This window comes from Cyprinus carpio, chromosome A9 (genome assembly GCF_018340385.1).
Source record: "Cyprinus carpio isolate SPL01 chromosome A9, ASM1834038v1, whole genome shotgun sequence".
Classification (NCBI taxonomy): domain Eukaryota; kingdom Metazoa; phylum Chordata; class Actinopteri; order Cypriniformes; family Cyprinidae; genus Cyprinus; species Cyprinus carpio.
Genome location: NC_056580.1, coordinates 18952820 through 18980802, shown reverse-complemented (window position 1 = coordinate 18980802; position 27983 = coordinate 18952820). Strand labels below are relative to the sequence as shown.

General features: G+C 36.4%; 3 protein-coding genes across 8 annotated transcripts in view; 1 reads left to right on the top strand and 2 right to left on the bottom strand.

Moving 5' to 3' along the window:
* Positions 1-6916, bottom strand: part of LOC109060246 (protein dopey-2-like) — a 30144-nt gene extending 23228 nt beyond the window's left edge. For 3 of the 5 annotated variants that reach the window (XM_042763928.1, XM_042763931.1, XM_042763932.1), the window contains exons 1-2: positions 3392-3603; positions 186-356 (exon numbers count right to left, since the gene is read on the bottom strand). In XM_042763928.1, the coding sequence (XP_042619862.1) occupies positions 186-326 (141 nt within the window). In that variant the 5' untranslated portion in view covers positions 327-356; positions 3392-3603. Of the gene's footprint in view, positions 1-185; positions 357-3387; positions 3604-5405 lie in introns of those variants that run through there. The other 2 variants (XM_042763930.1, XM_042763929.1) reach the window with 2 other exon arrangements.
* Positions 6917-7069: 153 nt separating this feature from the next.
* LOC109095990 (ATP synthase subunit O, mitochondrial-like) lies at positions 7070-10535 on the bottom strand. Of its 2 annotated transcripts, XM_019109655.2 has the most exons (7): positions 10402-10535; positions 9794-9844; positions 9319-9429; positions 9086-9215; positions 7951-8063; positions 7680-7766; positions 7070-7311 (listed from the first exon to the last, which is right to left on the bottom strand). In XM_019109655.2, the coding sequence occupies exons 1-7, from the start codon at positions 10426-10428 to the stop codon at positions 7201-7203; spliced, it is 630 nt and encodes a 209-aa protein (XP_018965200.2). In that variant the 5' UTR covers positions 10429-10535; the 3' UTR covers positions 7070-7200. The 2 variants fall into 2 exon arrangements, with proteins under 2 accessions (XP_018965200.2, XP_042619867.1); XM_042763933.1 differs by lacking the exon at positions 10402-10535 and having other exon boundaries at positions 9794-9871.
* A 1012-nt stretch (positions 10536-11547) lies between these two features.
* LOC109095737 (sodium/myo-inositol cotransporter-like) lies at positions 11548-19200 on the top strand. Its single transcript, XM_042763926.1, has 2 exons — positions 11548-11879; positions 14424-19200. The coding sequence occupies exon 2, from the start codon at positions 14701-14703 to the stop codon at positions 16825-16827; it is 2127 nt and encodes a 708-aa protein (XP_042619860.1). The 5' UTR covers positions 11548-11879; positions 14424-14700; the 3' UTR covers positions 16828-19200.
* The last annotated feature ends 8783 nt before the right edge of the window (positions 19201-27983 follow it).

The window sequence follows — 27983 nt, the reverse complement described above, 5'->3', positions numbered from 1 at the left end:
AATGTGCAACATTGATTTCTCTGACACATGTAAAACTGTCTCTGTGGAGCTTTTTGAGTTTTTAAAAACAAAAAAATCAGTAAAGAGCTGAAAGAGTTTTTAAAGAGTTGCTTGTGTTGATTCTGTTTTTTTAACTGAAGCAAAAGCTAACCCAAGTGTATGGCTTTGTTTTCTTCAGACTTTACCTTGTTGAGTTTTCCTAGTGAGGAGATGAGATCGGCCCATTCACTCGATGATTCAAAGTTTCGCAGCGCCTTCTCAATGACAGCTGCGTAACTACGATAACGGTAGTCATTCAGAAGCTCGGCTTCCTCAGGATCCATCATGCCTCAGACATGTCCCAGCATGCTTAGCATCTGTCCATGAGACAAAATAGATCATCACAACTCTTGACTGCACAAAGAAACAAATTGCATAATAAACTAATGACAATCGATTTCTGATATAGAAATGTACAAAAGGTGAATAGCTATAGTGGTGCATGCTTACACAAGTATGGGTTTGAACAAACCCCTAACCTTATGTGTTATGAACCTTATGTGAATTCATAAATCATGTGTGGGTTATTAAGGAGTGGTGTGCTATCACTTTTATAAGCCATCAGGCTTATGATTTTTACCTCACAACCAACACATGGGAGAAAAAAAAAATCACTACAGTAAGTATACGAAAAGAGAAAACCAAGACAAATTTAGTTCCCAGAAATCACAGAGACTTATGTTGAGAGTTAAGTGTAGGGAGTAAGGAGAGTAAGCAACCCTAGCAACTCCTAAACAATTTTCCAGATTTCATGTTGAAGTTGAATCAAACCTAAATGCAAGAAGAGAGCAGCTTTTCATTGTGGGGTTGGACTATATAAATGATGCTGAACAAAATCATGCCACAATAAACAGACAATTCTGTGTAAACTAAGTGCATCTATAACATGAGAATATGGCAAGAGAGTATAAATAGAGTATAAATATAATTACAATTTAAAATGACGGTTTATATAATTTCATGTTTTAAAATGTCATTTATTCCTGTGATGTAAAGCTGAATTTTCCGCAGCCGTTACTCCAAACTACCCAATCAGTAGTGTAAATGTCATTTATAATCCTCCATTTCCAGTACTCAATTTCTCAGCAAAAAAAAAAACAAAAAAAGATTGAATGGTAGTGTAGTGCACATATCAGGCATCCATTCTCTGAAGGGAGGCACTGCCTTCTGAAAAAATTGGATGATTAAAAAAAAATAGACAGTACAAAAATAAATCAAAGCACTAGCATATAATCCACAAATTTTTCTAAAGTAATAATGTCCAACAAAGACATCAGTGGATTACAGAAGGACACAGCATCCCTTTTGCCTCTCACAGAGCTTCTAATACGTGCCATGAATGCAGGGGATTACAGCAAAATACGGGCGATAAATCACATGAGAGGAGTCAGTGCATCCATAGCACCATGATTGGCTTATTACACTGTCAGTGTAGTCATATTCATTAATCTGCAAATCAGCCTGAATGAGTCAGACTGGTGGAAATGGATGGATTAATTGCAGAGCAATGACTCTGAACATAACCAGTCTCCATCAAATGACATATTGACAAAATAATTGCAGAAAATGCATCTGCATTATTCTGTGTTGGCCAGCTTAGAAACAGACATTGCAAATAAATACACACCAAAAACAACAGACAGTGTAAGATAGATTATGGTCTCTGATTAGATATGGTGTCATCTGTTAGCTCTCCGGTGATTAAAGCCCTGAGAACACACACATACACGCATGCAAACACACACTGTGACACTTACATCTGTTCAATCTGATGCTGTGAGCATCAAATGGGCATCGAGAGATTTACAGAGGATTTAACAGACAGAAGCAAACCCCAAAACACGTGCCTGTTGAACAATCTGATTCATGTCTACCAGTAGTCTTGATACTACTTGTTCAGCTTTCTGTTCTTACCACCCAGAAATGCACACGACAGCTCTGATGATGGATTTAGACTCATTACAGTCCAATTAGTAAGCTGCTGAATATCAAGTACTAATTTCAGTTCCTGCACTTCATTCACACATCAAAGGGATTCTGTGTCTGGCAGGGGGAGACACAAAGCCAATATAGCAAACACACACAATATAGCAACACTCACACAATTACCCCGGCTTATGTTCTTAATATCATCAGGAGCTTACAGTCAATATAATAGCAGCTCATTAAAAAGGTTACAAACAACAACCAGTCTTGAAAATTATGATGGTGGTTGGTTATGTCTTAAAAATTACACATTACAAAACTTCCTGGGGTGGTACGGTACCTTTTCAAAAGGTAAACCTTTTTATACCTAAGGGTGCTTACCCAAATATTAGTACCTGAAAGGTATAAAAGTTTTGAAAAAGGTACTACTGCCCCAGTGGCAGTGTTTGGACATTTTTACTGAGAGTGTACATTGTTATTATTATCCAGTTTCTATATTTTATATACACACAGTTTTAAACACATTGTTACTTTTTTTCAGGATTCTTTGATGAATAGAAAGTTCTAAAGAAGAGTGTTTATTTCTGTAACATTATAAATGTCTTTACTGTTACTTTTGATCAATTTAATGTGCTTATGCTGAACAAAGATATAAGCAAAATTATTAATAGAAATACTTAAAAAAAAACTTACTGACCCACACTTTGGAACGTTAATGTAAATGTCATGTATAATTGTCCATTTCCACTCTACAAAACATATACACAACCAGCTCTCCCCAGACCATTTACTTATGGTACAAATAAAGTTGTGCGTAATGATATTGGTCTATTGATCTGGTCATTAACAGTGCTCCTCTTAGCAGCATACCAGTGAAAACAGTGCAACGGGAGCCAGAGAAACGTACAGCAAATGGCTATAGATGTGCATGTGATAAATACAAAGGCCTTAATTTCAACGGGTATGGAGGAGGGGTCTCTGCTATACTTCTTTCACAATGTTTGAGCAATTTTTGAGAACAGTTTCATTCAAGAAGCAACACAACATACAGAGACCAGACAAATCTGTCCTTTTTGCATCCATTGACTTAATGGCTACCACACAGAACATCATATCCATCATATGCATATTCATCCTTAAAAGTATTTAAAGAGGAAAACGTGTGGCATTATGCTGGTTTGTTAAATGCATTTAAATAAAAATAATAAATGGAAATTAAAGAAATACACATCTTAAAACTTTTTCACCTACTGCTGGGGGAACAATAAGTAGCATCCAACATCACATATAAATCTTCTGTTTGAACTACAGTCATGATTACAGATATACTATTAGTACAGTATTTACCATAAACTACCCATTAAAATTGTATGACATGCATAACAACATGTCATATGTTATTGTGAGAACTGAATGACTCACTCACTGCAGCAAAACAGGGATGGTCGACAGATCACAGGGTCTCGTGCCAAATAACCTCACGATTTTAGATAAATCGACGGTTTAAAAACAGTAAAAAGCGAGCGCGAGAAAGGACAAGTGCGTCATATTAATATTCAAAGCTGCAGCCAGCATGAATTGAATCGCTCAGCTGATTTCCACCAAACAGTTAAGTTGTGTACATTTCCTAAGGGGCGGAGGGGGACGAACCATGCGGCGATGACACGGGGGTGTGGCGCTGACACACATTATTAAACGCTTTTATTCATTCCTAAATTATAATGAGTTCGTTTAAATAAAGATAAGTTATTTGTAATAGTATTGAACTTGTTGTGCGTTTTAGTGCTGGGCGAAAACACTGTATTTATTAGACGGCTACATTCTTTAACAGCTTCACTCCATTCGTTAGTATCTTCCAGGATGTCATCTGTTTACTTTTCTTGCTCCAACCAACCTGACACATTTTGAGGAGGCTGGCTGACCAGCAGTGCATTAGTGATAACAACGTTTGACTATGACATATGAAACATAGTTTACCAAGGCCTCGTTATACCATAAATGACTTTTAATGTGAGATGCAGCTGCATGACAATCAACTGAAAACATGGATGGATGAACTGTCAGACAAATACATATGTAACATTATGTAAAAGTCACATAGGGCCTATATAATACACTACCTTTCTTTTTTTATGTATTGAAAAAGAAGAAATTAATACTTTTATTTAGCAACGACGCTTTAAATTTACCAAAAATGAGAGTAAAGAAATAACATTACACAAGATTTCTATTTCAAATAGCCTAAATGTTGTTGTTTTGAACTTTATATTCATCAAAAGAATCCTGAAAAATTAATTAATGCGTAGGCTTTAACACAAGTTGTCCCAGTGAGATAACCTGCAGAAACCATAAGATATTTTCACTGTTTGCTGCAGATTCATAGTAAACTCTGGTATAATTAAAAGGCGTAATTAAGTTATAAATTAAGCTCTCAGTAACAAAACACTTTGGCTACTGAAAAATGGCAATCCAGATAATACCTCAGTAGGTTGCCCTTTAATTATTTCTATTTGGTTATGCAAAGCAGCTTTTTTTTACCCTGCGCGCTGTTTGAGTTCTAAAGTATTTTAAGATAACACAATGGTCTACACTTTTATTCTGGGATTAAAACTTGTTATATATGAAAGAAATATTAAACACTGTTGACAGGAAAGGAATACAAAGCTCATCTGAAATGAGTACCGTTTGAGTACACTGATCAAATTCCATGTACAAAGTTGCTGGCGCCCTCTCTTGTTTATCATGAACTCAGAATATTGACCATGAGAAAAATGACAATGAAAGCAAACCTATTCAAAGTGAAAATTTATGATCCAAGGCATAATTTAGATGAAGATCCATTTAAAAAGACTTCACTAAACTAAATATTAATGAAATAAAAAAAAATTGAAAACCCTGAGAAATTACCAACTACACCTGCTAAAGAGTCAGTGGATAATTTCAAAATCTATAAAAACATTTAGAGACCAACATGCGAAATCAAATTTACAAAAAAGGACCCAATATAAATATAGTAATTAATGTAGTGTTGCTAATGCTAAATAATAATAATAATAATAAATTCTTTAGTGTTTTACCTTCAACATTTTTGTCACATCAACTAGGGCATAAATTTGAATTTGCATCCACACGTTTGGTGTGTTTGCATTAAGGTCTTCCTCAATTGCAAAGGTAGTAAGGTTTAAAAGATTAAAAATTTCAAGAGAGAGTACCAGCCAAAAATTGGGGTACACCTTCTTATACAATGATTTTTCTTTATTTTTATTGTTTTCAACATTGTAAATTAATACTGAAGTCATTGAAATTATGACAGAACGAACACCGAATTATCCAGTCAGATTCAGATCCAGATTCTCCAAAGTAGCCACCTTTTGTTTTGATGACAGCTTTGCACACTCTTGGCATTCTCCCTAGTCAACTAGAATGGTTTTCCAACAAACCTGAAGGAGTTCCCAGAGGTGTTGAGTACTTGTTGGCTGCTTTTCCTTCACTCTTCGGTCCAACTCATCCCAAAACATCTCAGTTGGATTTAGACTGGATGATTGTGGAGGTCAGGTCATCTGATGAAGCTCTCGATCACTCTCCTTCTTGGACAAATAGCTCTTACATAACCTAGTGGTGTGTTTGGGGTCATTGTCCTGTTGGAAATCAAATGATGGCCCCATTAAGTGCAAACCAGATGGGATGACATGTCGCTGCAAAATGCTGTGAAAGTGAAAGTGACAATGCATGTGGCCAAGAATGGTGACCCATACTCGGAATTAGTGCTCTGCATTTATCCCATCCAAAGTGCACACACATAGCAGTGAACACACACCCAGTGGGCAGCCATTTATGCTGCGGCGCCCGGGGAGCAGTCAGGGGTTCAGTTCATTGCTCAAGAGCAACTCAGTCATGGTATTGAGGGTGGGAGAGAGCTTTGTACATTCACTCCCCCCACCTACAATCCCTGCCAGCCCGAGACTCGAGTTCGACTCTCTAACTATTAGGCCACGACTTCCCTGTGGTAGCCATGTTGGTTAAGTGTGCCCTCAATTTTGACTAAGTGACCAACAGTGTCATCAGCAAAGCACCATCACACCTCCTCTTTGATGGATCATCACACCACCCTCTCTACGTCTAACAAAGACACAGTGGTTAGAACCAAAAATCTCAAATTTGCACTCATCAGACCAAAGGACAATTCAGTCAGAATGGGAAAAGCTGCCGATTTATCAGAGTTTAATCTAATGTCCCTTTCTTGTGTTTCTTGAAACAAAAGTCTTTACTGCTTGTTTGTTTTTTTTTTTTCAAAGTAATGGTTTATTTGCTGCAGTTCTACCATGAAGGCCTGTCTCCGTCTACTCTGAACTGTGAATGTTGAAATATGACTGCCACTTGAACTCCAAGAAGCATTTATGTGGATTGTAATCTGGGGTGCCGTCAATAGGCAGTTTCTGAGGCTAGTAATTCTAATAAACACATCCTCTGCAGCAGAGGTAGCTCTTGGTCTTCCTTTTCTGGGATGGTCCTCATGAGAGCCGATGTCATTTGATGGTTTTGGTGACTGCACTTGGGGATACATTCAAAAACCTTAATTTCCCAAAGTAATGATCGACTGTCTTTTCTCTTTACTTAACTGCGTGTTTCTTACCATAATATGAATTTATACAATATATGTACAAATTCTTGAGGAAACCAGCATCCGTCTGCTAGACAGCTGAAGATGGGCAGGTCATTCACCTTCCAACACATTGATCCTAAACATACAGCTAAAACAATAACACAATGGCTTAAGGATAGGAAGGTGAATGTCCTTGAGTTAAATCTGTGGATGGACTTGAAGAGAGCAGTCCATCACCCCTCACCATGGAATTTTTTCTGAACTTGAACAATTCTACAAGGAGGAATGCTTTTTCTTTGATTAATTTGATGTTTATAAGGCAAAATGTGTAAATAATGCTGGAAAAGGTTTTTTTTTGTTCGTTTTGGAATGGGTTTTGATTTGAGGCTGTATGAAAAATAAAGTAACTTTCAAAGGGGTATGATGATTTTCTATAGGCATTGTGTGTGCATGTATATATGAAAATAGCATCATGTCATTTAATAAAAAAAAATAATAAAGTTTAACTGTTACATAATATTTATTTTGAACACAACTGCACAAGGTCATAGAACTACACAACAGCAGAGAGAGGTCGTTCTTTCTTCACCCACTGAATCTTGATTTGATTAGATCTGGTCAGTCCACAGGACTTAGGTCTCCCTGATTAGCTTTGTGAGCTTCTGGACCTTTGTCTTGGTAGACATGTCCACATACTTATCACCAATGCTCACGATCATGCCCCCAAGGATAGAGGGATCAGACTGTGGGAAGGAGGAAGAGAAACACATTACATATCAGTATTACAGTGCAATAAATATAACAAAACCTCTTTGATAAAAACAATCATTTATTTTGTGTGGTCAATTTCACAACGATGGGCAAATGACAAAAGACATTAAAAAGGTTTTCAAAAGGTTTTGACTAATTCTAACTCAATGTGAACATTTTAGGACTCTTTCTCGGTTACGATACATTAGAAATTAAGCAAGGAAGCGAAGATTATAGTCTTTTTAAACTTTAGTGCAAAATTAAAATCAAAACATTAGGCTGTACCCTCTTTAAAAATAAGTTTGTTTGTTTTAAAATGAACTCTAAAATGAAGCCCAGCTTCTGGAACAAGCCCTCCTACCTTGGTCTCAAGCTTGATGGTTTCTCCCTTTGCCAGGAAACCATTCAGTGCCGTCTTCAGCTCTGCAAGATTAGCTTCATCCAGAGGCTGTTCACAAAGTTTCATTCAAAACTTTAATGAAAAATTAATCGAAAATCGTTTTCACACAAATCAAAAATCTTTTAAAACATAATATTTACTTTAGTGGTGATATTAAGGTTAAAAAAAAAAAAAACGTGTACAAGGTGAACGCAAAAATATATGCACAAACATAAATGTATACACGGCTTACCTGTGCGGTGGTGACTGAGCATGTGACCTCTCCTCTGTGGGCACTCATCATTTTGCCAAAGGCTGTGATGACATCAGAGGTCAAGGTCAAGCGACCATTTTCTGCTAGGACATCTGTAAACAAAAATTATTACATATTCATATACAATACATATTCAAACCCATAAAATGCTCTGAATTTTCTAAACGCAACTATCATCATTTTCAATATTCATTTATATATATATATATATATATATATATATATATATATATATATATATATATATCAACCAACAGACTTTTCACTTAATGTGCAAGCTCTATAGTGCAAACTATTTATTTTAATCACATAATGGTTCTAGGGCTGCACGATTAATCGAATGCGATTGTCAATCTCATCATTAAAGTAAAGCGGTTCTGTAATCAGCAGTAAATCATCACGAGGTTTCAGGTGGAGCAGCATTTTCTACACAGAGCCGTAGTTCACTGACAAGTTATGAAAAAAAGAAGAAAAAAAAACCCTAGACGATTTTATTGCGCGATTATGAAATCGAAGAAATCGTTTGCAATAATAACAGTTGTTTGCATAGCTTCTCAGTGAACGACGGCTCTGTGTAGTAAATGCTGCTCCATCTGAAAGCATGTGAAAATACCACATTTAATAACATATTTTTACTCCAAACTCACTTCAAAACATCCTTCTAAAATCCTTCTGTGATATGTGGCTTTCTTACACAGAATAAGGCATGCAACATATTTCATAGCATTCTAAGGCACTGCATTATAAATATACTTTATTTTAATGAAACGTATAACTCAGATAAACCATATTTTGTCAAAATCGTGTGTTTATTAGTAACGCTGAATCAATAAAAGCAGTTAAATCTTCTGTTTATTCAGCTGCAGCAATAGTCATTTCCTGGGCTTCTTCTGTGGGGCATATATGGACTTTCGGTGCGAGAGCGCCCTCTGGCCTTCAGATGGAGATTTACTGCTGATCACAGAACCGTGCTTCACTGAAAGATATGCATGCCAATCGCAGTCCCTGCCTAATCATGATTTCGATTCCATTTCGATTTATCGGGCAGCCTTACATGGTTCTCACTGAATCAACCTGGGATATAGAGAGAATAAAGGCTGGTCAGAAAACTCACTGACGAGGTTGATGGTGATGGGGGAGAGTTTTGCATTGGTCATAGCATTAATGAAAGAAATATTATTAAAAATTAAATTGACATGGGGGTTCATCACGATACTGGACAGCTTAGGATCCTTAATCAGGCTCTAGGAAGTGGGAAAATGAAAGATAAGACTATTGAACGATTGAAGCATTGTGTAAAACAAACAAGCACAAACAAAGAGATGGAAATCCTAAAGTGAAACTCACAAATACACGACCAAGCTCCTGTTCAACCTTATCGAGGCTCTTCTGCTTGCTGGCAGCAGAGAACAGGGCAGTAGCATAACGTCCCTCCACCCCATAGACCTGGATAGGGGGCTGAAGAAACATACTATGGTAAGAATGCAGCCTGGTGTGCAAAAAACATTTATACTATTACAAAGTGATTAAATAAATACATTTTAAAAAATTAAAGACATCTGAAAGCTTATAACTACTTTGGCATCATGTCACAGTACATACAACAAATGCATCAGAATTAAAACATGCAGTTGAATCAACACTACAAATTAAATACTATTACACAAAGAAATCTCTGTACATTACACAAAATACTATATAGTTACTATAATGTCAGTACTGCAGAATAACACTTATACTGAGTAAAATGTTTTCAGAATATGACATGGTAACTTTTCCTGGTATATAATGTTATTTAAAATGAATTTCTTTTTTTTTTTACCTTGACAAGTTTTGCTACTGGTCGGATCACAGAGGTGCTAAACTGACGCACCTGCACAGACATAAAGAAAATAACATGCAGGAAGATTTATCAAACATGACAAACACTACCTGGTTATAAATATAAATTCTAAGCTTTTCATTTCAGCAGTGTCACTTATTGCAAAACCTTTATAACGGCATCATATGACTTCTATAGCCGTCTCGCTTCTAACTGTTATAAGTTTTAAGACGTATGTTCAATCTCATTTTCAGTGTTTAATCTTTCAGAATGAGCATATCTGGAGCACAAATTCATCAGGTCCCTTGCAATACAAGCAAATAAATAAATTTAGCTACTGCAGCTCAAGATGAGAGATGCGAATGAATATTATTAACTATATAGTGGATTGTTAAGGTCTCACGACAGCAGACGGTTTGGATGACTGTAACGTTTCATGCCGCAAACAAGACACTGACTGTCAAGGCCTCGTTCAGTTATCAGACAAATCATGTTGGTTCCAAAGGCCAAATAATTTCAGTTTCAAATTATTACATAGAGTGACCTACACCAAGCCAAACATCTCGTGGTTTTCCATACAAACACCAAGTTTTATCAGAATGTCATACCTGCAGCCCAGCTCCAAGCGCTGCCATTTTCTCCTGCTACTGTGTAGGTCAAAAGCACTGCGCATGCGTGAAAGTCTCAGAAGAAACACGCAAGAGCTGCGCTCATGCATTGTGGGAAATGTGGTTAGACATATCAGTGGAAAATTACTCGGAAAGATTGCGGGATACTTAACAAAGAAGACGTTTTGGAAACTTATTTAAATAACATCCCCTATTTGTTATTATCATTATTATTATTATTATTATTATTATTATTATTATTATTATTATTATTATTTTTTTTTTGTTATTTTATACAGGCCAAACCAATGAATCAACGTATGTGAAGCGTCTTAAGTTAAAGTCTTATGTAGCATTCATCTTAAATCTGATGGTCAGTCCAAAATCAAATCAATTTATTTTTACCGAACCTGATATACTGGTATTACAGAGGCTTGGACCTAAAGATCACAGTTCTTAGCTTCCAGTCTTGTGTTTATTATTGTAAAGTGATCAAGGTCATTGCTGACTGCAGACAGAATATCTTTGTCAAATAAATAAATAAAAAAAATAAAAAAATTCTTACACTTACATGGCTGCAATTTAATTACTCTGCACTTTTTCATCTGTTCATTGTGTGTGAAGACAGATGCAGCTCAGATGACATCATGTCAAAAAATGATCTTGATCCTTTCACCCAGATACAGACTATTGAGATATAACATAACCAGTGAGTAATTGTGTTTATTTTTGTGTTTTATTTCAGTTTTAATGTGTAGGTGGGCACATCGTTTGCACCTGTGGGATGATCGGGACCCTGCGGATCTGTTAATAGACTAGAATTCTATTTATTTACTAAACTAATTCCTGATGACAGAAAGGCTGTGAAATCTGTTGCTATGCGGGATGAAATGATAGCATGCAAACACTAAAACTAAGGTAAACGAACTTGGTAAAGAACATTCTTAATGAGCATTATAACAAGGACCCTTATGGTGCATTTCCACATTGTTCTTTTGACTGCAAAATCTAAGAGGCTTAGAATTAGCCTTTCCACAGACTGTGTCTCATTGAGTCCTGAAGTTTTGATCGTGACTACAGAGGGAGATTTCTAGTCGTTTCCATAAGGGGCTATAAGAGGTGATAAGTCATTAACAAAGGCTCGTTTAGAATAGACTCTGTCTCTGTCGTGAGATGGCAGGCGTGGCTTAATATGCAAATTACTTACAGACACGTTTACGCACTGAAAAATGTACAAGGGCGTTTACAGCGGAAGAGTGGATGGACGTTTATAAAAGGCGCGTTTGGAGAACCATTCATTCCGAAGGAATGAAATCTTCCATTTCTGAACTTTTAAAGACCTCTTCTGACAACGAATATACCCTGCATCCTTCCGCGTTGAAGCTGTCAGAAACTGTACTTAGACGATCACTTCACTTGGAGCCGTTCGATCATCTATGAACATGTGCTGATCATTTCAAGTCTGTATCATGAAAATGGTAAGTTGTATCTCAAGTGTAACCACTGTATTAATCAAATTATAAAAACGTAAATAAACCAATGACCTTTGCGAACTTGGAGTTGTAAAGAGACTGTATTTGTTGCGGCGTAAAAATGCGCCATATGTGAAGAATTTCGTCATTTAGTAGTAACGTTAGCCTAAATGCCTGCAATATAGGCCTAAATATTCAATAGTGTTTTAAGATGCTGCGTTTCAAATGACGTCACGCAAAATACGTCTTGAATTAAACGCATATTTCATTTAAAAATGAGCAAGGAGGCGTGACAGCATTGTTGTCATCATCACCTTAATTATTTAGCATCTTTGAAAGTGAATGGTGATGGAGGCTGTTTTTGCAATAAAGTCGTACATGTTTTGAGGATAAGTAAATAATGACTGTCTTGGTCGCTACAGAAATATTGCAGCATAACTCAGCGTTCTGTCCGGCGAGCGCTGCTTCTAGAAATTTCGCAGGAGTCGCAGTGGGCTGGTGTTGGAGCTTGTTTTTTTGTCACTCAGAGTAAAATTCCACGCTGAAAGAACCCAACACGATATGCGTGTCAATACGCAGTGTAATAGGGCATTGTTTTTAATAGGGTCTATTTAGTCACCCATCCTTGAAGAACTAGTTCTCTTCAGTATTTACTGTCATGTATGTTTGTTATATGTTGAAAGTCGTTGCCACTTGTTGCTAGAGCACATTTGAGGTTGTAGTGAGGTGCTGCAAATGGAAAATTTTCCCCCCTTGGCCAACCAGAGGATCCATAAGCAGATTATCCCAGTCTGGCTGGTTGTTAGGGATCTGATGGTTCATTCAAAATTCAGAATTGTCACAGAATTGTCAGTGTCATCATTCACTCACCCTTTTTGACTCTTTCTTGGAGATGTTAGGCAGAATATTTGTGACTGTCAAGGTCACCTTTCACTTTCAATTTCATCGTTTCCTATACATTAAACCTAATAATTACCAAGACTTACATTCTGCCTAACATCTCTTTTTGTGAAGGTCGTGTTAGGTTTGGAACAACATGAGGGGCAGAAAATTATGACATAAATTAGTTTAGCTGTCCCTTTAAGATCTAGCTGACTTAGTGTTTTGTCATTTGTGATTTGTTGTCAGTTATGCTAAGTTTATATCAACGCTGATGAGAAAATGCAACCTGATAAGTCCTGTCATACGATTAGTCTCATGGTATCATGGTTGTGCCTTGATACACAGATAAGGCATGGTATGTTGTAATCATTATTTCTTAATGTGTTTTACAATAATTATGTGTCTCAATGCACATGCACATACAGTATCTGAGAAAACTGTACAAGTGAAAACTTCATGAAATACAGATAGAGCATAACTTACCTGTTTTATAAAAAGCTTGGGCTATGTAAAGAAATGTAAGGGACGTTTTTTCTATCATGTGAATTTAACCTAGATTGGTGATAAGGGATTTTGTTTGGTAAGGGTTGGGCTCTTGGCTTCCCATGTTGGACTGTAATGTAAGAGGAACATAGTTGGCATTATTCTGACAGCATACATCAGATACATATGTGATATGCATATTGAGTGAGTTATAGGAGCAATTTCACAGTAATACCAATAGGAGACAGCAGTCACTGCTTATTTACATTTCTTGAGAATTTTTTTGTTTTATTAGCAGAAGCATCTGGTCATGTGTTTTACCATTGATTACTTTAAAATCTTTGTTTTCTCGTTTCCATTTAAGACCTCAACAGTAATATGACAAAACTGATTGGATAGATGGCAGGGCTGTTGCAGTCTGACCTTTAGCTTGCTGTTAGATATCATAGGATGTTAAGCTAGCTGTCAGAACCAACCAGTGTAGTGTTATGTAATAATCTGCCCTATGATTCATGCAAGGAATTAGTGCCTGAAGTCAGAGCTGGTATACTTTCAAATGGCAGAGCAATGGATTGGGAAGTGTTGCGGCACATTTAAGTTATGCAAACATAAAAACCAGGCAGGCAGTGATTATTGGAGACAAAGATGTAACAACAACAGTTTATGCAAAAAAAAAAAAATCCAGGGCGTATTGAGCTAAATACTTATACATGCTGTAAGTGAGGTTTAATAAACTTGGGATAATGATTGTTTTAATAAAGACTGAAAGATGAATTCGAGAAGCCATTATAATGTACAGTTATATTCATTTTGGGATTTGCTGAAGGTTGTTTTTAACAGTGTTATTAGTTTTTTAAAAATTTAAGTGAGGGAAAGTTAATCTAAATGTAAAATAAGGGAAATGTGAATGCACAATTATATACTCAGTATTGTTGAATACCAATAAATTAGTCAAATGTTTAAAATCTTCCAATTACTAATTTTGTAACCATTGTGCATTATTTCTATTTTCTGCCTTTGTAAATCTTTGTGTATTCCTCAACAGAATAACAACTGTAACAATGATATAAATAAAATCTTTACCAAAATGATATTTTCCTGTTTTGTGGTGATAATAGTCAGTGGCTAGTAATCTAATGCATGCACTGTCTCTCTCTCTTTCTTTCTGTGTTTGCTGTCTTGCAGGAATGTAAACTCTTGCCATTTCTAGACCAGAAGCCAGAGACATCCTCCCCAAAATAACTCTTGTGCTTCATGAGAGCACCGTTGGATAACCAATCAAATCAAAACCAAACACAAAACCAAGTAGAAACTCATCTGACAGATGGTGGATGCTTCCGTTTCCTTCTAGAAAGACAGCAAACCAAAGGAATAAGAGATTTTTATTTTGCTTGCATCTTTGCCCAAATAAGCCCAAATAATTTCAGACAATTGCATTTTGAACTGTGATAGTAGCTTAAACATGTTAAAAACGGGACCAGCGATGGAGGCAGTGGATATTGCAGTTGTTGCACTTTATTTTGTCCTTGTGCTTGCAATTGGTCTCCTCTCCATGTTGAAGGCCAATCGTAGCACTGTCAGCGGCTACTTCCTGGCAGGTCGAACTATGAATTGGGTGGTGATCGGTGCCTCACTGTTTGTCAGCAACATCGGCAGCGAGCATTTCATTGGACTTGCTGGTTCTGGTGCAGCCAGTGGTTTTGCAGTGGGTGCCTGGGAGTTCAATGCCCTCCTGCTTCTGCAGCTGCTCGGTTGGGTGTTCGTCCCAGTCTACATCTACTCTGGAGTTTACACCATGCCAGAGTACCTCTCCAAGCGCTATGGAGGCAAGCGGCTAAAGGTTTACTTCGCAGCCCTCTCACTTCTACTGTACATCTTTACTAAACTCTCAGTGGACTTGTACGCAGGAGCTCTTTTCATCCAGGAGTCTCTTGGCTGGAACCTCTACCTGTCAATCATCTTGCTTATCTCCATGACCGCCTTGCTAACAGTAACCGGTGGACTGACAGCTGTGATCTACACAGACACTCTGCAGGCCGTGCTCATGATTGGCGGTGCGTTAACCCTTACCATCATCAGCCTGGTCAAGGTAGGCGGTTTGGAAGGGGTGCGGGAAAAATACATGGAAGCGATTCCCAACGTCACAGCCATCCTGGCTAACAGCAACTTCAGCTTTCAGTACACAAACTCCTGCCGAATTCATCCCAAGCCAGATTCCCTCAAGCTCCTACGAGGGCCGCTTGATGAGGACATCCCTTGGCCAGGCTTCCTTTTGGGTCAGACACCCTCATCCATTTGGTACTGGTGTGCTGACCAGGTTATCGTGCAGAGAGTGTTGGCTGCCAAGAATATTGCCCATGCTAAAGGCTCCACACTTATGGCGGGAATGCTTAAAATCCTTCCTATGTTCATCATCGTTATTCCAGGAATGATCTCCCGAATATTGTTCCCTGATGAGCTAGCATGCATTGGACCAGAGCACTGCATGGCTGTATGTGGCAGTCAGGCTGGCTGTTCCAACATCGCCTACCCTCGGCTGGTCATGAGCGTGATGCCGGTGGGTCTCAGAGGGTTGATGATGGCTGTGATGATCGCTGCCCTCATGAGTGACCTGGACTCGATTTTTAACAGCGCTAGCACCATCTTCACATTAGACATTTATAAAATGCTGCGTAGATGTGCCTCCTCCTGTGAGCTGGTGGTCGTCGGCAGGTTGTTTGTGATATTCATGGTGGCTATCAGCATCGCTTGGGTGCCTGCCATTATTGAGATGCAAGGTGGCCAGATGTACTTGTACATTCAGGAAATGGCAGGATACCTCACGCCTCCCATTGCTGCCCTATTCCTGCTTGGAGTCTTCTGGAAACGTTGCAATGAGACTGGCGCATTTTGGGGCAGCATGACTGGGTTTGTACTTGGCACCACCCGCCTCTTCCTTGGGTTTATATATCGTGAGCCAAGATGTGACCAGCCAGATGTACGTCCGGCTTTCATCACACATGTCCACTACATGTACATTGCTGCTGGGCTGTTTTGGATCTCCGGGCTGGTGGCTGTGTGTGTCAGTCTGTGCACATCACCCCCAGAAGAGGAGAATATCAAGCGGACCACAATCTGGGGCTTGAAAGAACTTAAGCGCCTTCCTGTGACTGGACGAGACGAGATGTACAAACTCACTAATGGCAGTGGCGACAGTGTTCTCAAGAAAGATGTTCCTGAAGACATCCAGAAGGAGAGATGTCTTGATGGGGCTGACATGAAACTCCTTATGCCCTCCTCTTGTGACCAAGATCCCATGGCCCCTAGCACAGAAGCATCCACACCGATGGAGCTGTATGCCAATGGTCATGCAAATCTTGTAAAACAGAAGAATCAAGGCAATGATGAAGAGAGCTGCCTTCAAGTGTTTGACTGGATTTGTTGTCACAAAGAGAAAACGTCTGATATCGAGCCCAAAGTCATTGGAGGAGATGAAGGAGCTGTACGTGAAATGCTTTATGAACCTCCTAAAATCAAGATCTTACTTAATGTAGGCCTGGTAATCGTCTGTTCACTGGGTGTTTTCATGTTTGTGTACTTCTCCTTGTAATATGTTGCTCTTGCACTACCTTAAGGCCTGTGTGAGAGACCGCATATTTATATGAACTATTTGTTACTACAAGCCATTTAGGGTCTGTAATATTTACAGTGTGGTTTATCTTTCTTTTTATAACTTCCTTTTAGCATTTTCACTTTGGCTCTGTTACATCTCCTTGAAAATATTCAACTCTTCTTTGTGGTATGTTGATGACCAAATGCGTTGTTGAAATGGTAGCTTTTTTATAGTTGGTTGAGCTAAGCTAATGAGAATATACTATTATTTTTTCCTTGGTGAATTTTGCCTTAATGTGTGCACTCCTCCAAACCGAAATGAGGTCAGTTTGTTTTTTTCTCAACAGACCATTCATATAATAGTACTTAAATGTGGAAGGAATTTGTCTTTTGTATATGCACTTGTAATTGTAAGCACTCTTAGGAATACCAAATTTCTAAAACTTGACCTCACTTGTAAATCTGTCACCTGCGTAACTGGAATAGTGTGTCCAAAGTTTTAATGTTAAATAGAAATTGTGAAAATAATGTTGTGCCATCTGATTAAACCTGGTACCTTGATGTACATTCCCAAATACAAGTATTTAGGTCCATTCATGTAAATTGTAACTGTAACTCTGTATGTAATTTGCTTTCATTTCTTTGTATTTATACCTCCTTTCATCCTTTCCAAAAAAAAAAAAACCAACACCAAAATGCCTTTTGTGCAGAGCATAAGACTGCTCTGTCTTCATTTTGGGAATTTAACAGTTAATGTGAAAAGACTTCCAAGATGTTTTCACTACAAAACAACGCTAACAACAACTATAAAACACAGACTGGTTATGTGGATGTTACTAAATGACCATCAGAACCGCCACAGAAAAGACTTGCTAACTAGAGAACACTATCATTAATGTGTTAATAACTGATTTCATAACTGATATTATGATTTCCCCAAAAGGGTCATTAAGACTAGGATGTCCAATTTTGCTGCGCAAAATAGTATCTTGTTCTTCTAAAAGAAGAATTTGATTGTGGCTGCAGTAACAGGCATTGCCTGTTTTTAATCTGCTGTTGAACGCACTATTTGTTCAGACAAAGGGGAACTGCTGGATGGCCTTGCTGAATATGAAATGTGCGGGATCTTTTAGACAGCTGTAACTTCTTTTTTAAGTACAAATTTACAATGTTGTGTTAATACCTCAAAAAGCCCTTAATTGTAATGAAATTTGAATTCAGAAGTTATGTCAAGAGTTATATGGAGAGGTGCAGGAGGAGAGTATTTTTTTTTTTAATAATTCCAAATAAAATTAGACTGGGATAAAGTCATTGGAGGGCTAATGTTTTGCATTGTAAATTAAATATATGTAAATCACTGTGTTTAAATCCATTTTTGTACAGATAATCTCTTTGTAAAAGAGGTACATTAATAAAAAATAAAATGTTCAGTGGAGATTTGTTCTTTTATATATATATTTTCCCCAAATTAATGGTTTGAATTCTTGTGATTCTTGAGAATGTTACTGAAGCGATTCCCATTTCTTTGCAGCTATCAGCTCATCTTGTTTTTATTTGTAGATGTATTCTCAATCTCAGAGTGAAAAATCACAGTCACATCACTGCTTAAGATGGAATGAAATAACTTAAAGGTAAATGTACAAAGTTTAGGAACTGTTGTGATTATCTGAGGCCTAATTAATTCAGATTAATTGTTCTTATCATCCAAACCTGACATGATCTCCTTGTAATTACAAAATAAAAGTTCAGTTTTCATGTGTTGCTTGTAGTAGACTTTATGCTCCAACAAAACATCTTTTTAGCACACAATGAACACTTGTATGCATATATGTCCTTTTTTTCTGGCAGTGCCATACTACTTGCTTAAGGGTGTGGAAGTGATTGTTGGTTTTGGATACACCACAGATTTTCAAACCAACACCCAAAGTTTTTAAATATTTATCCATGCATTTAATAGTGAAATTATTATTATTTTTTTTCCGAGTGCACTTATACAGTATGTTGTTTGTGTTTGATAATGTGAATTTTAATTGACTGTTACATTATTTCATTTATCATCACTCTGAGGTACTTTTTTAACACTGCCTTTCATAACAACAAAAGGGTTTTGTGTTTATTTGGTTTTGTTTGTTTTCAGTAGCTCATTTTGTTTGTATAATTTGTAATTGAATAGTGTATAGTTTCCACATATTTCTGTTGTGTACATTTATCACGATTCCTTGTGTTGCAGAAATCGAGTTCCATGAGTTAAAAAGAGTTTATTGCTTTCAATCTTTGATCTTATCATACGCAAATGATTTGTACATTGTACATTTGCTACTTTTATTATCAAAAGTTGTGGATGAATAAAAAGACATTCATTTGAGAAGAACAAACTGTATGAGCTTGGTTATTTGACATTAAATCTTACATATTGTGTCATTTACTTGCATGGTGTTGTTTTAATTCTTTAATTACTTTTGTTCTGTTCCAAACAATTGAGTAAAACACCACTGCATTTCTAAATGACAGTTTTACAGTCTTGTTTATCAGTCATTCATGGCTCCGTAATGTCTTGTAGAAATGATGATCCTGTCTTGTAATGCGGCATTGCAATAACACACCACCAAAATACTGCACAAAGTTATTTAGTCCTGTTGATTTTTCCCTAAATGATTATTCTGCATAAATATGACAATTCACCTACAATATAAAGGCAATTACTCTATATACACATATGCAGAGTATCAACCATTTGAATAATATACACGTTAGTTGTAAAGTCACTCAGTAGTGTATATTAGCAGAACTATATAGACACTAGTGGTCTATCAAATATAAATTTGTCTTTGAAAGAATATAAAATAAAGATTTCAGATTATGCATTGCTTTGAATTGAACTGTAAAGGAAAAAGTGATTTGCAGTGTGCCCCCCCCCCCCCCCCCACACACACACGCACACGCACACACAGAGCATGACAGTTTGTATCTGTGCACAGTAGTTTTCCACTGACAGCTTCCATTTATTTTGCATTCAGATTGCATGTTAGAAATGGAGGTGACTGAGTGGAAAACTTTGAGGATGAAAATGTGTAGGTGAATATAAATGTTTGGAGCTAACCTTCACCTTGCACCTTTGTTTGGCAAAGCCCTGCAGGTTATTAGGGTGTGTCAGTACTCTATTTGATGTTTCTAAGAAATATAAAAAACTCCCAAGAATTTGTTTTGACAATGTTCAAAATACATGAAAATCTAAAAATGCAGCGAGCTCTTCAAACTGAGCAGATGCAGTAGATCCTGTGGCTTGGTGTTATACATGCATGGAAATTCAACTGATGTCTAATGATTAATACTGGGCATTCTGATTGCATCCATTCATCAGGTGATATTTTACCTCTTCCATACCACTCAGCCTAACAGCATCTTATCAGATAGAGCTATTCTATATGAAAACTTATACCCTTTTATTTGCTCCACTGTTTAGTTAATGTTACTATGACCTCTTTTTCTATCTCTGTATTTCCTCCTGTGGCTGGTGCTGCTACTACAGACAGTGGAAAAGTACTGGCAAAACAATACTGTGGGCTGCTCTTTGTTCATTGTTGCAGCAGGAGCGCAACCGTGAAAAACAACAAATCTATTTCAGCATTTATTAAACATGGACATTTGGACTGACCACTTCATTTTTACAACTAAAGGTAATAGCTGTGTGAATTGCACTCATAGCAGAATACACTCCAGTTAATGACCAATTTAAATAAGAGAATGCACTTTGCATGCAAATAAGGTATAAGCAAGGGTGATTGTTAGTTCAGAAAGCATATTTTAAAGCATATTTTTACAGTCCAAGAGTGCACATCAATTAGGCCAAAAAAGCTCAATGTGGGTGCTCTACCACACAAAAATGAGAAAAAAAACATCAAAGTAGGCACACCACAGCTCCAAAGAGAGTGAGAAATATTTAATTGTGTTCTCACCACAGGTGACGTTTCAAGCTTAAACGCTCTTCATCAGACAATGAACATATATGACAAAATGTGCAAAATTACACCAAAGAAAATGCCAAAATGCAAGAATGCACAAAATGCAAAAAATACATCCAAAACAAAAAAGGCATTATATAACATGTGGTTAATCTTACCATCTTAATCACTATAATTATTAAAGATAAGGGTGCAAATCAAAATCTTCATTGAGACCATTAGGAAATAAAGCATTCAAAGTATAAATCTAATATGCTTCACGTTTTAAAAGTAGATTTTGAATATCACCCCCTCTTTGAGGTAATTTAATTGTTTTGATACCAATATATTGCAGAGTTGAAACCGAATGTTTAAACTTGTAAAAATGTTGTGCTACTGGACATTTAGGGTCATGGTGCCTAATTGCACATCTATGTTCAATACTTGTTTTAAGTTGTCTACTTATTTTCCCCACATAGCCCAGTCCACAAGGACAATGCAACATATAAATAACGTTGGTTGTTTTACACACTCAGGGAAAAAAAGGGTGGGGGGGGGGGTTTCTATTTTATTTTTTTACATAATGTGAAATGTTTTGCAGCTTTTTTTTAAGTGATACTCTGTTCATTTTTTAAGTCTTAATTGTAATCTGGAAAGATGCATTTACACTAAGAAATATTTTACTGTTCAACCACGTGTGTATTTGATATGTATTTGCATTTACTGACATTAAAATATCTGTTGGTTTCAGTTGTTGAATGTGCATGTTACTCAATAGGAAAATGGCCTTTAATAGTTCTTGAAGGAACATATTTGCCACAGTTAAGGTACAAATGGGCTTGTCACTGGGGTGGTACCTTAAAGGACAAGATTTGTACCTTTGATGAAGGTACAATATTGTACCAACAAGTTTTAAAAACGAAAAGGTACATTTTGGTTCCCCATGGTACAAATCATGTTCTTTAAGGTACAAATTGGAATGGTACAAATTTGTTCCTTTATATTAAGGTGCAATTCTGTACCCTTAAAAGGGACTGCCCCAGTGACAAGGGTCTGTACCTTCTTTGGTACAAAATTGGACCTTTTTTTCTGAGAGTGTACAAGAAATCGTTCCTCGGATCTTAAAAGTTTTACCAGAAGAGGGATGATGAAAAGTTTGCATTTTATACGTAAAATTACATTGTTGACAGTCACCACACTTGAAATTACCAAAAGTTATATGGCTCAAGAAATGTGTTGGTTGTGGAACGGACAGATCTTCCCTAACCAACATGAAACATACGGCGGCAGATTGAATTAAATGCTTGATTGAATACAAACTGTTCTTCAAACAGCCCACAAAATAGGGATGCAAAACTTGGAGCCATTTTAGAGCCAATGCTAACTCCAGAAATCTGCAAAAAGAAATCAGATCCAAACAAAAAATAGTTATGAGTAAGCACAAGTTTCACGAGATCAGTTAAACAAGCAGTATTAGGGACCCGATGAGCATGTTGATTTAAATAATACTCTGCTGATTGTAAACCCCCTTCAAAAGGGACATTGGTATATAAAGCTTCAACATCCATTGTGACTAAAAGCCCGGAAGTCGAAGGTAATTGTGCAGCTCAAATAAATTCAATAAAGTCCATTGTATCTCTGATGTAAGAAGGCAAAGAACAAACTACAGGTTGCAAGAAAAAATCTATGAACGCAGAAATTTTCTCAGACAAAGAGCCAATGGCTGACACAATTGGTCTACCAGGAGGAACATCTTTATAAGCCTTATGAATTTTGTGCAGCGTATATAAGACAGGTGTTATTAGATGTTCAACCCACACAAACTCAAACTCAGATTTGGTAATACAGCCATGCTCTAACAGTTGTTTCAAAGAGTCATAAACTGATGTTTTAAATGAGGTTACTGAGAGAAAATTCTCATAAAAAGTAGTAACAGAAAGTTGTCTTTGTATCTCTGCCTCATAAGCATGTCTATCCAATATAACAACGGCCCCTCCTTTATCCGCATTTTGAATAACCACATCTTTATGAAGGGCTTCCAATTCATTTCTTTGCCCATCTGTTAGATTATGCAAAAGTTTGAACTGCCTTTTGTGTTTCAATAATGATTCAACCTCATGTTCGATAAGTCTTCAATATGTGTCAAGAGAAGCATTCCTATTGATGGGAGGAACAAATGTAGAATTACCCCTAAAAGGGGTTTTGACTGTTTCTGTCTCACCATTATCACCCCAAAGCACTATTGAATGGCATCTGAGTACCAGCATCTCCATTTTAACAACTATAAAAAAAATTATTTAGGTCTTAATTTTTGGTCATTAACGCATTTTTCTGTGTTGTGATAAACTCAGCACATGTACGTTATTTAATTTTTCTTTTCCCGGATTTTAAGTTTTTATTTATGGGAAATAACAAACTACCGTTAGACTTTGGTCTTTTAAAAGATATTGACATTTTGATGGAACAAACTTTTTTTTTCTTTCTAGTTTTTCTAGTTATGAGGAAATTTACTTCATAAATCAAAACTGATACTACAGTTTGGGCAAATAGGTTTGGGCAACATATTATTGTGGTATTGTCTTTATTTGCAAATAAAAAAATCTAACAACCAAGACACTGAGGTATGATTCACCATAAAATGCAAATGATAACTCAAACATTTGATTATGAAATGACTTTTACTTAACAGCATGTCTTTAATGTTAGTGAGAACATTTTCAAGCATGTCATTCTTGTATCATCCACAATTCCTATTTAATTTATTTGAAAACACATGGATATAATTTATATAATTTATAATTTCTTATATATATATATCTTTTATAACATTTGGAACCTTAATATACACGCACACACACACACACACACACAAAAAAACTCTGAAAAAAGGCAAAAAAAATGCAATAAAGAAAAAAACTCCAAAAAAAATCAATAAGTTTTTATGGATTTCTTTCTTTCTTTCTTAAAGGGAAAAAAAATCTTATGGATTTCTTTCTTTCTATTCTTAATTTTTTTTCTTTCTTTTCTCTTTCTTTCTTTTCTTTCTCTTTCTTTCTTTTTTTCTCTTTCTTTCTCTTTCTTTCTTTCTTTTTTTCTCTCTTTCTTTCTTTCTTTCTTTCTTTTTACAGTGTATTTATTTTTCTGTATATATATCAACTTGTGTAAATACTGTAACATTATGAAAAACTTTTTTCATCATGCTTGTGTTTATATTATAAGCCAGTTAACTGAATCATATAATGTGAACAATTCCTCAAAGATAACATCCCTGTCAAGCCTTAGGTAATGTAGTAATGTAAACCTGTCACAAGCAATCACACACCAGGGAAGAGACACACGGAAAACAGCATTGTTCAGTATCTCATATGATGAATCATACTGTTCTCCACCATAACCCACAGCAAAACAAACACGGATGCCACACATTCCCAAAATTCAATATAGATGGCTGGTTAAATGGTTCCACTGTGCAGGAGATTCCTCAACTAATGAAATCATTCCACAAAAAGGCATCTGAATGGAAAAGGGATATATTTATGGATGCTGGGTTAATCAAGAGGCTTTAGGAGTGAGTTCAGGCCTGTGGAAACTGACCTCAGAGGAGCCACACTGATGCTCCGTCATCAGAGGACCAAACCGGTTTTTCACAAGGTGCTGAACACATATTTAACTACTGAACGCTTCTGAAATTACTATTTGAATCAACAGTAGTAAAGATGGATCATCTTACATCTGCTCTTGCTTCCTGTATAACTGATGATCAGCCCTTGGCCAGTCATTACCATTAGTTCTCCATCTCATGCTGCTGTTTTTCTGCTCCAGTACTTTGGAATGTTACATTGCTCCACACCCCTCAGGTCAATGTATTGTGTTACATATTAAATTGCCTTTTTGATTCTAATCATTAGCTGTCTTTTTAAGGTCCGTGTCCTCCAATGAATAATGCAGCTGCATGCACCTTCTAGTTATCTTTAGTGAAACATTATGTACTGTAATTAAAGATATTTCTAAAACAAAGTAAATGTAAAGAAGAGTTTAGCACTGCCTTGCAATAAAAAAAATAAAAACCTTTCATTGCAATTTTTTAGTTTGCTTTAGTGTGCCGGGTGGGTGGGTGGGTGGTGGGGGGGGGGGGGGGGGGTTGGTTAGAGGTTGGCTTTGGGGGGGTAAAGAAGTTGTCACCAGTCTAATGATAGAAACTGGCTGAGGCTGAGGCATTATGACACTAGAAGGGACAGACTTAATGGAAAAGTACCATGCTGTCTTTTCTGAGAAATCCAAAATAATATATAGTATAGTATACCTTGGTACAACAATAAAAGTATTAGCATCTAACCAGAATCTAAATATAAAAAATATAGTTTATAAATAAATGATTGTTAAGTACAAATGAGAGTAATAGAAGCTATCATTATGGTTCAGAATAGTACAGTACCAGAATGTATAAAGCAATAAGGTTCTAACTGGAACTTTTATTTTTAATATATTTGACATTCTGAGGAGAATACTATGGTGGCCACCGTGGAATACCTGAGTTAACACAAACAGGACATAACAGCTCCATTAATATCAGTGCATCATTAAATCAGGTACTCAGGCAAACATACATGCAAATGACATGGCTTAAAAATTAACTGTAATTTGTAACAACCTCTGACTTTAAGGAATAGTAATGAAGTAATGTATCTCAGAAATAATGTATCTCCTCAATGCAATCCTTTTTTGTTACAATATACTGAAATAAAGTAACACAACATAACGTAACCTCTATCATAAAACAGCAAATTACTTGCAGAGAAGCATTGTTTTGCTAATTATGTGAGTTGTACTATGGCCCTGTTTTACTGGATAGATTAATTTGATGGTTTGGAGGGTATACTGGTGTACCCCATGCTTACATGTGAAATGCGATGCTTCTCAGTGGTATAGCACATCTCACATACTTGTATTCTTCTGCATTTTTAAACATTTCATGCTCCAGTGGAAAGTCAGAAATTTCCATCACCTCTCTCTCTCTCTCTCTCTCTCTCTCTCTCTCTCTCTCTCTCTCTCTCTCTCTCTCTCTCTCTCACTCCATTTCTCATATTTTTCTCATGTCCTTGAGTATGTCTTAAAGGAACAACATCATACCTTTTCTGTGCTGGAAAGAGAGGAAATATAGTGTGTATCTGAGACATGCTTTATACTGTATCCAAAAAGATTACTCATCTGTCCAAACTCATTAAATAATTAATTTAACTAGTACTTTTATGAGTACATATTCATTTGTCATTCAAATGTGATTCAAAATCATTCACAGAGCATCACTTGGTTCAAATCTGGAACTGAAATGAACCAAGAGAGAAAATATGACATTATGTAAAGTAAAGAGAGGCGATTTGAGAGGTTGTTCAGTGCTGCCAGTAATGTAGACGCTTTAAGAAAAAAATCCCCAGCATTCCAAAGCAGTACTGTTAGGTATGCTAAATTGCTTTAAATGTCAATACAGACCAATGCAGAAAAACACACTCAGCGTTTCAGCTAAATGTTTACATTTGCTTTGTGAAAGTGAAATGTAAAAAAACCATGGAGAATTGGGTTGCACTGCAATTTCTGAATGGCTTTATTGTTTCAAATCTTCAAATCTTTTGTGTGATAAATTGAAAGGAACAATACACGTGTAACTGGAAATAAGCATTCATGAATGTAAACATAAAAAAGTTGGGAAATTCTGGGGTGTGGATTTTCATTCACATTTCATTCACTTTAAAAACACATAAAAGGAACGTCCTTTCTTTTAACCCCAAATTATGGAAACAAAATGGAACTGAATTCAATAAAGCTAGGATATGATTTACTGTAAATGTGTCTGGCCATAGGACACGCATGCCATCTAGTGGTTTCATTTAGCAACTTTAAATTGAACAAATATTAGAACAGAGAACAATGAACAAGTTTTTCTCTCTCTAGTGTTTTTTCTTTCTGTTTTCCATTGTGATGGCTGATTGGCTAAAAATCTTAAAGCCTCCACCTGTACAACTCGTACAAATGGCACGACTAAAATCCTTAAGAACTAACACCAAGTTCAAGCATAGCCTAAACCAACGGCCTAGTGAGAAAAACATTTACAGTGTAATCTGCTAACTGTGATGCTTGTTTATATTGTTTGTGAAATACTAAGCAATGGGAACATTAGACAGTTATTCGACAGGAATCCTTGAGACAGCTGGTCCTAATTTGGGCATGAGCATTGCTGGCTCATTTCTGTGACAACAAACTCTATTTAAAGTCAAACAGACTTCAAAGTTTCAGTTATAATATGTGATTTTGATTTAAACGTAACAAGTGTGAGGAATGGAGACAAAAGAACATTTATAGAAAAGCCTATGGGCATAATTTGATTACTTATTAATTAATTGATTATTTTATTTAATTGATTTATTTTTAAAATGAAATATTTTAAAAAATTTATTTATATAAAAATCCAAAAAATCCAATTAGGAAAAAATCCAATTTAAAAAGATTAAACACACATAGTATAACGCAAGTTTAATGGTGCTCTTGTGTCAAATTGTCTGTTTTCAGAGAAGCCGTGAAAGACAGTCTGGACTTCAACTAGACCTCTTTACCCCCAGTTCTAATAACTGATTGTACATGTTACACTATACAAAAGTGATTTTTCGAGTTTGTAAATATAAAACAAATATTACTGGAATATGATTGTTTTACAAGAAATTCATCTTGTGTTGTGTAGTTATTGCTAATTCTTTGTAATTAAATATGAAATTTACTAGGAATTTCTGAGTGAAAATTAAATTTACTAGGAATTTCTGAGTGAAAATTGTTTCTACAATTTTATAGTGTATTTGACAAACAGCCACATGTCCTGTATGGGAATAATGTGAGGGTTCCTGCCTCCTTTAGGGAATCCCCAGTTTTAAGACTTTTGGCAACCTTTTTGTCCAAATGGCTTTCCCCACAGCCTCAAAACACCAATCACCAAAACACAACAGCAAATGTACATTGTGAGCTTAACTTGCCTGGAGAGACATTCCTAAACTAAAAAAAAAAAAAAAAAAAAAAACCACACACACACACACCACACACACACACACACACACACACACACACACCCACACACACAACACACACCACACACACCACACACACCACACACCCACACACACACACAAACACACACACACACACACACACACAGAGGTGTCCGGTTACA

Bases quoted from the DNA above. Each gene is read 5' to 3' on its own strand.
- LOC109095737 (XM_042763926.1), top strand. From the start codon at position 14,701: ATGTTAAAAACGGGACCAGCGATGGAGGCAGTGGATATTGCAGTTGTT.
- LOC109095990 (XM_019109655.2), bottom strand. From the start codon at position 10,428: ATGGCAGCGCTTGGAGCTGGGCTGCAG. The intron at 8,064-9,085 runs GTGAGTTTTCTG...TTTTGTTTACAG, and splicing joins CATCACCATCAACCTCGTCA to ATGTCCTAGCAGAAAATGGT. The intron at 7,767-7,950 runs GTAAGCCGTGTA...CTTTGTGAACAG, and splicing joins GCTCAGTCACCACCGCACAG to CCTCTGGATGAAGCTAATCT.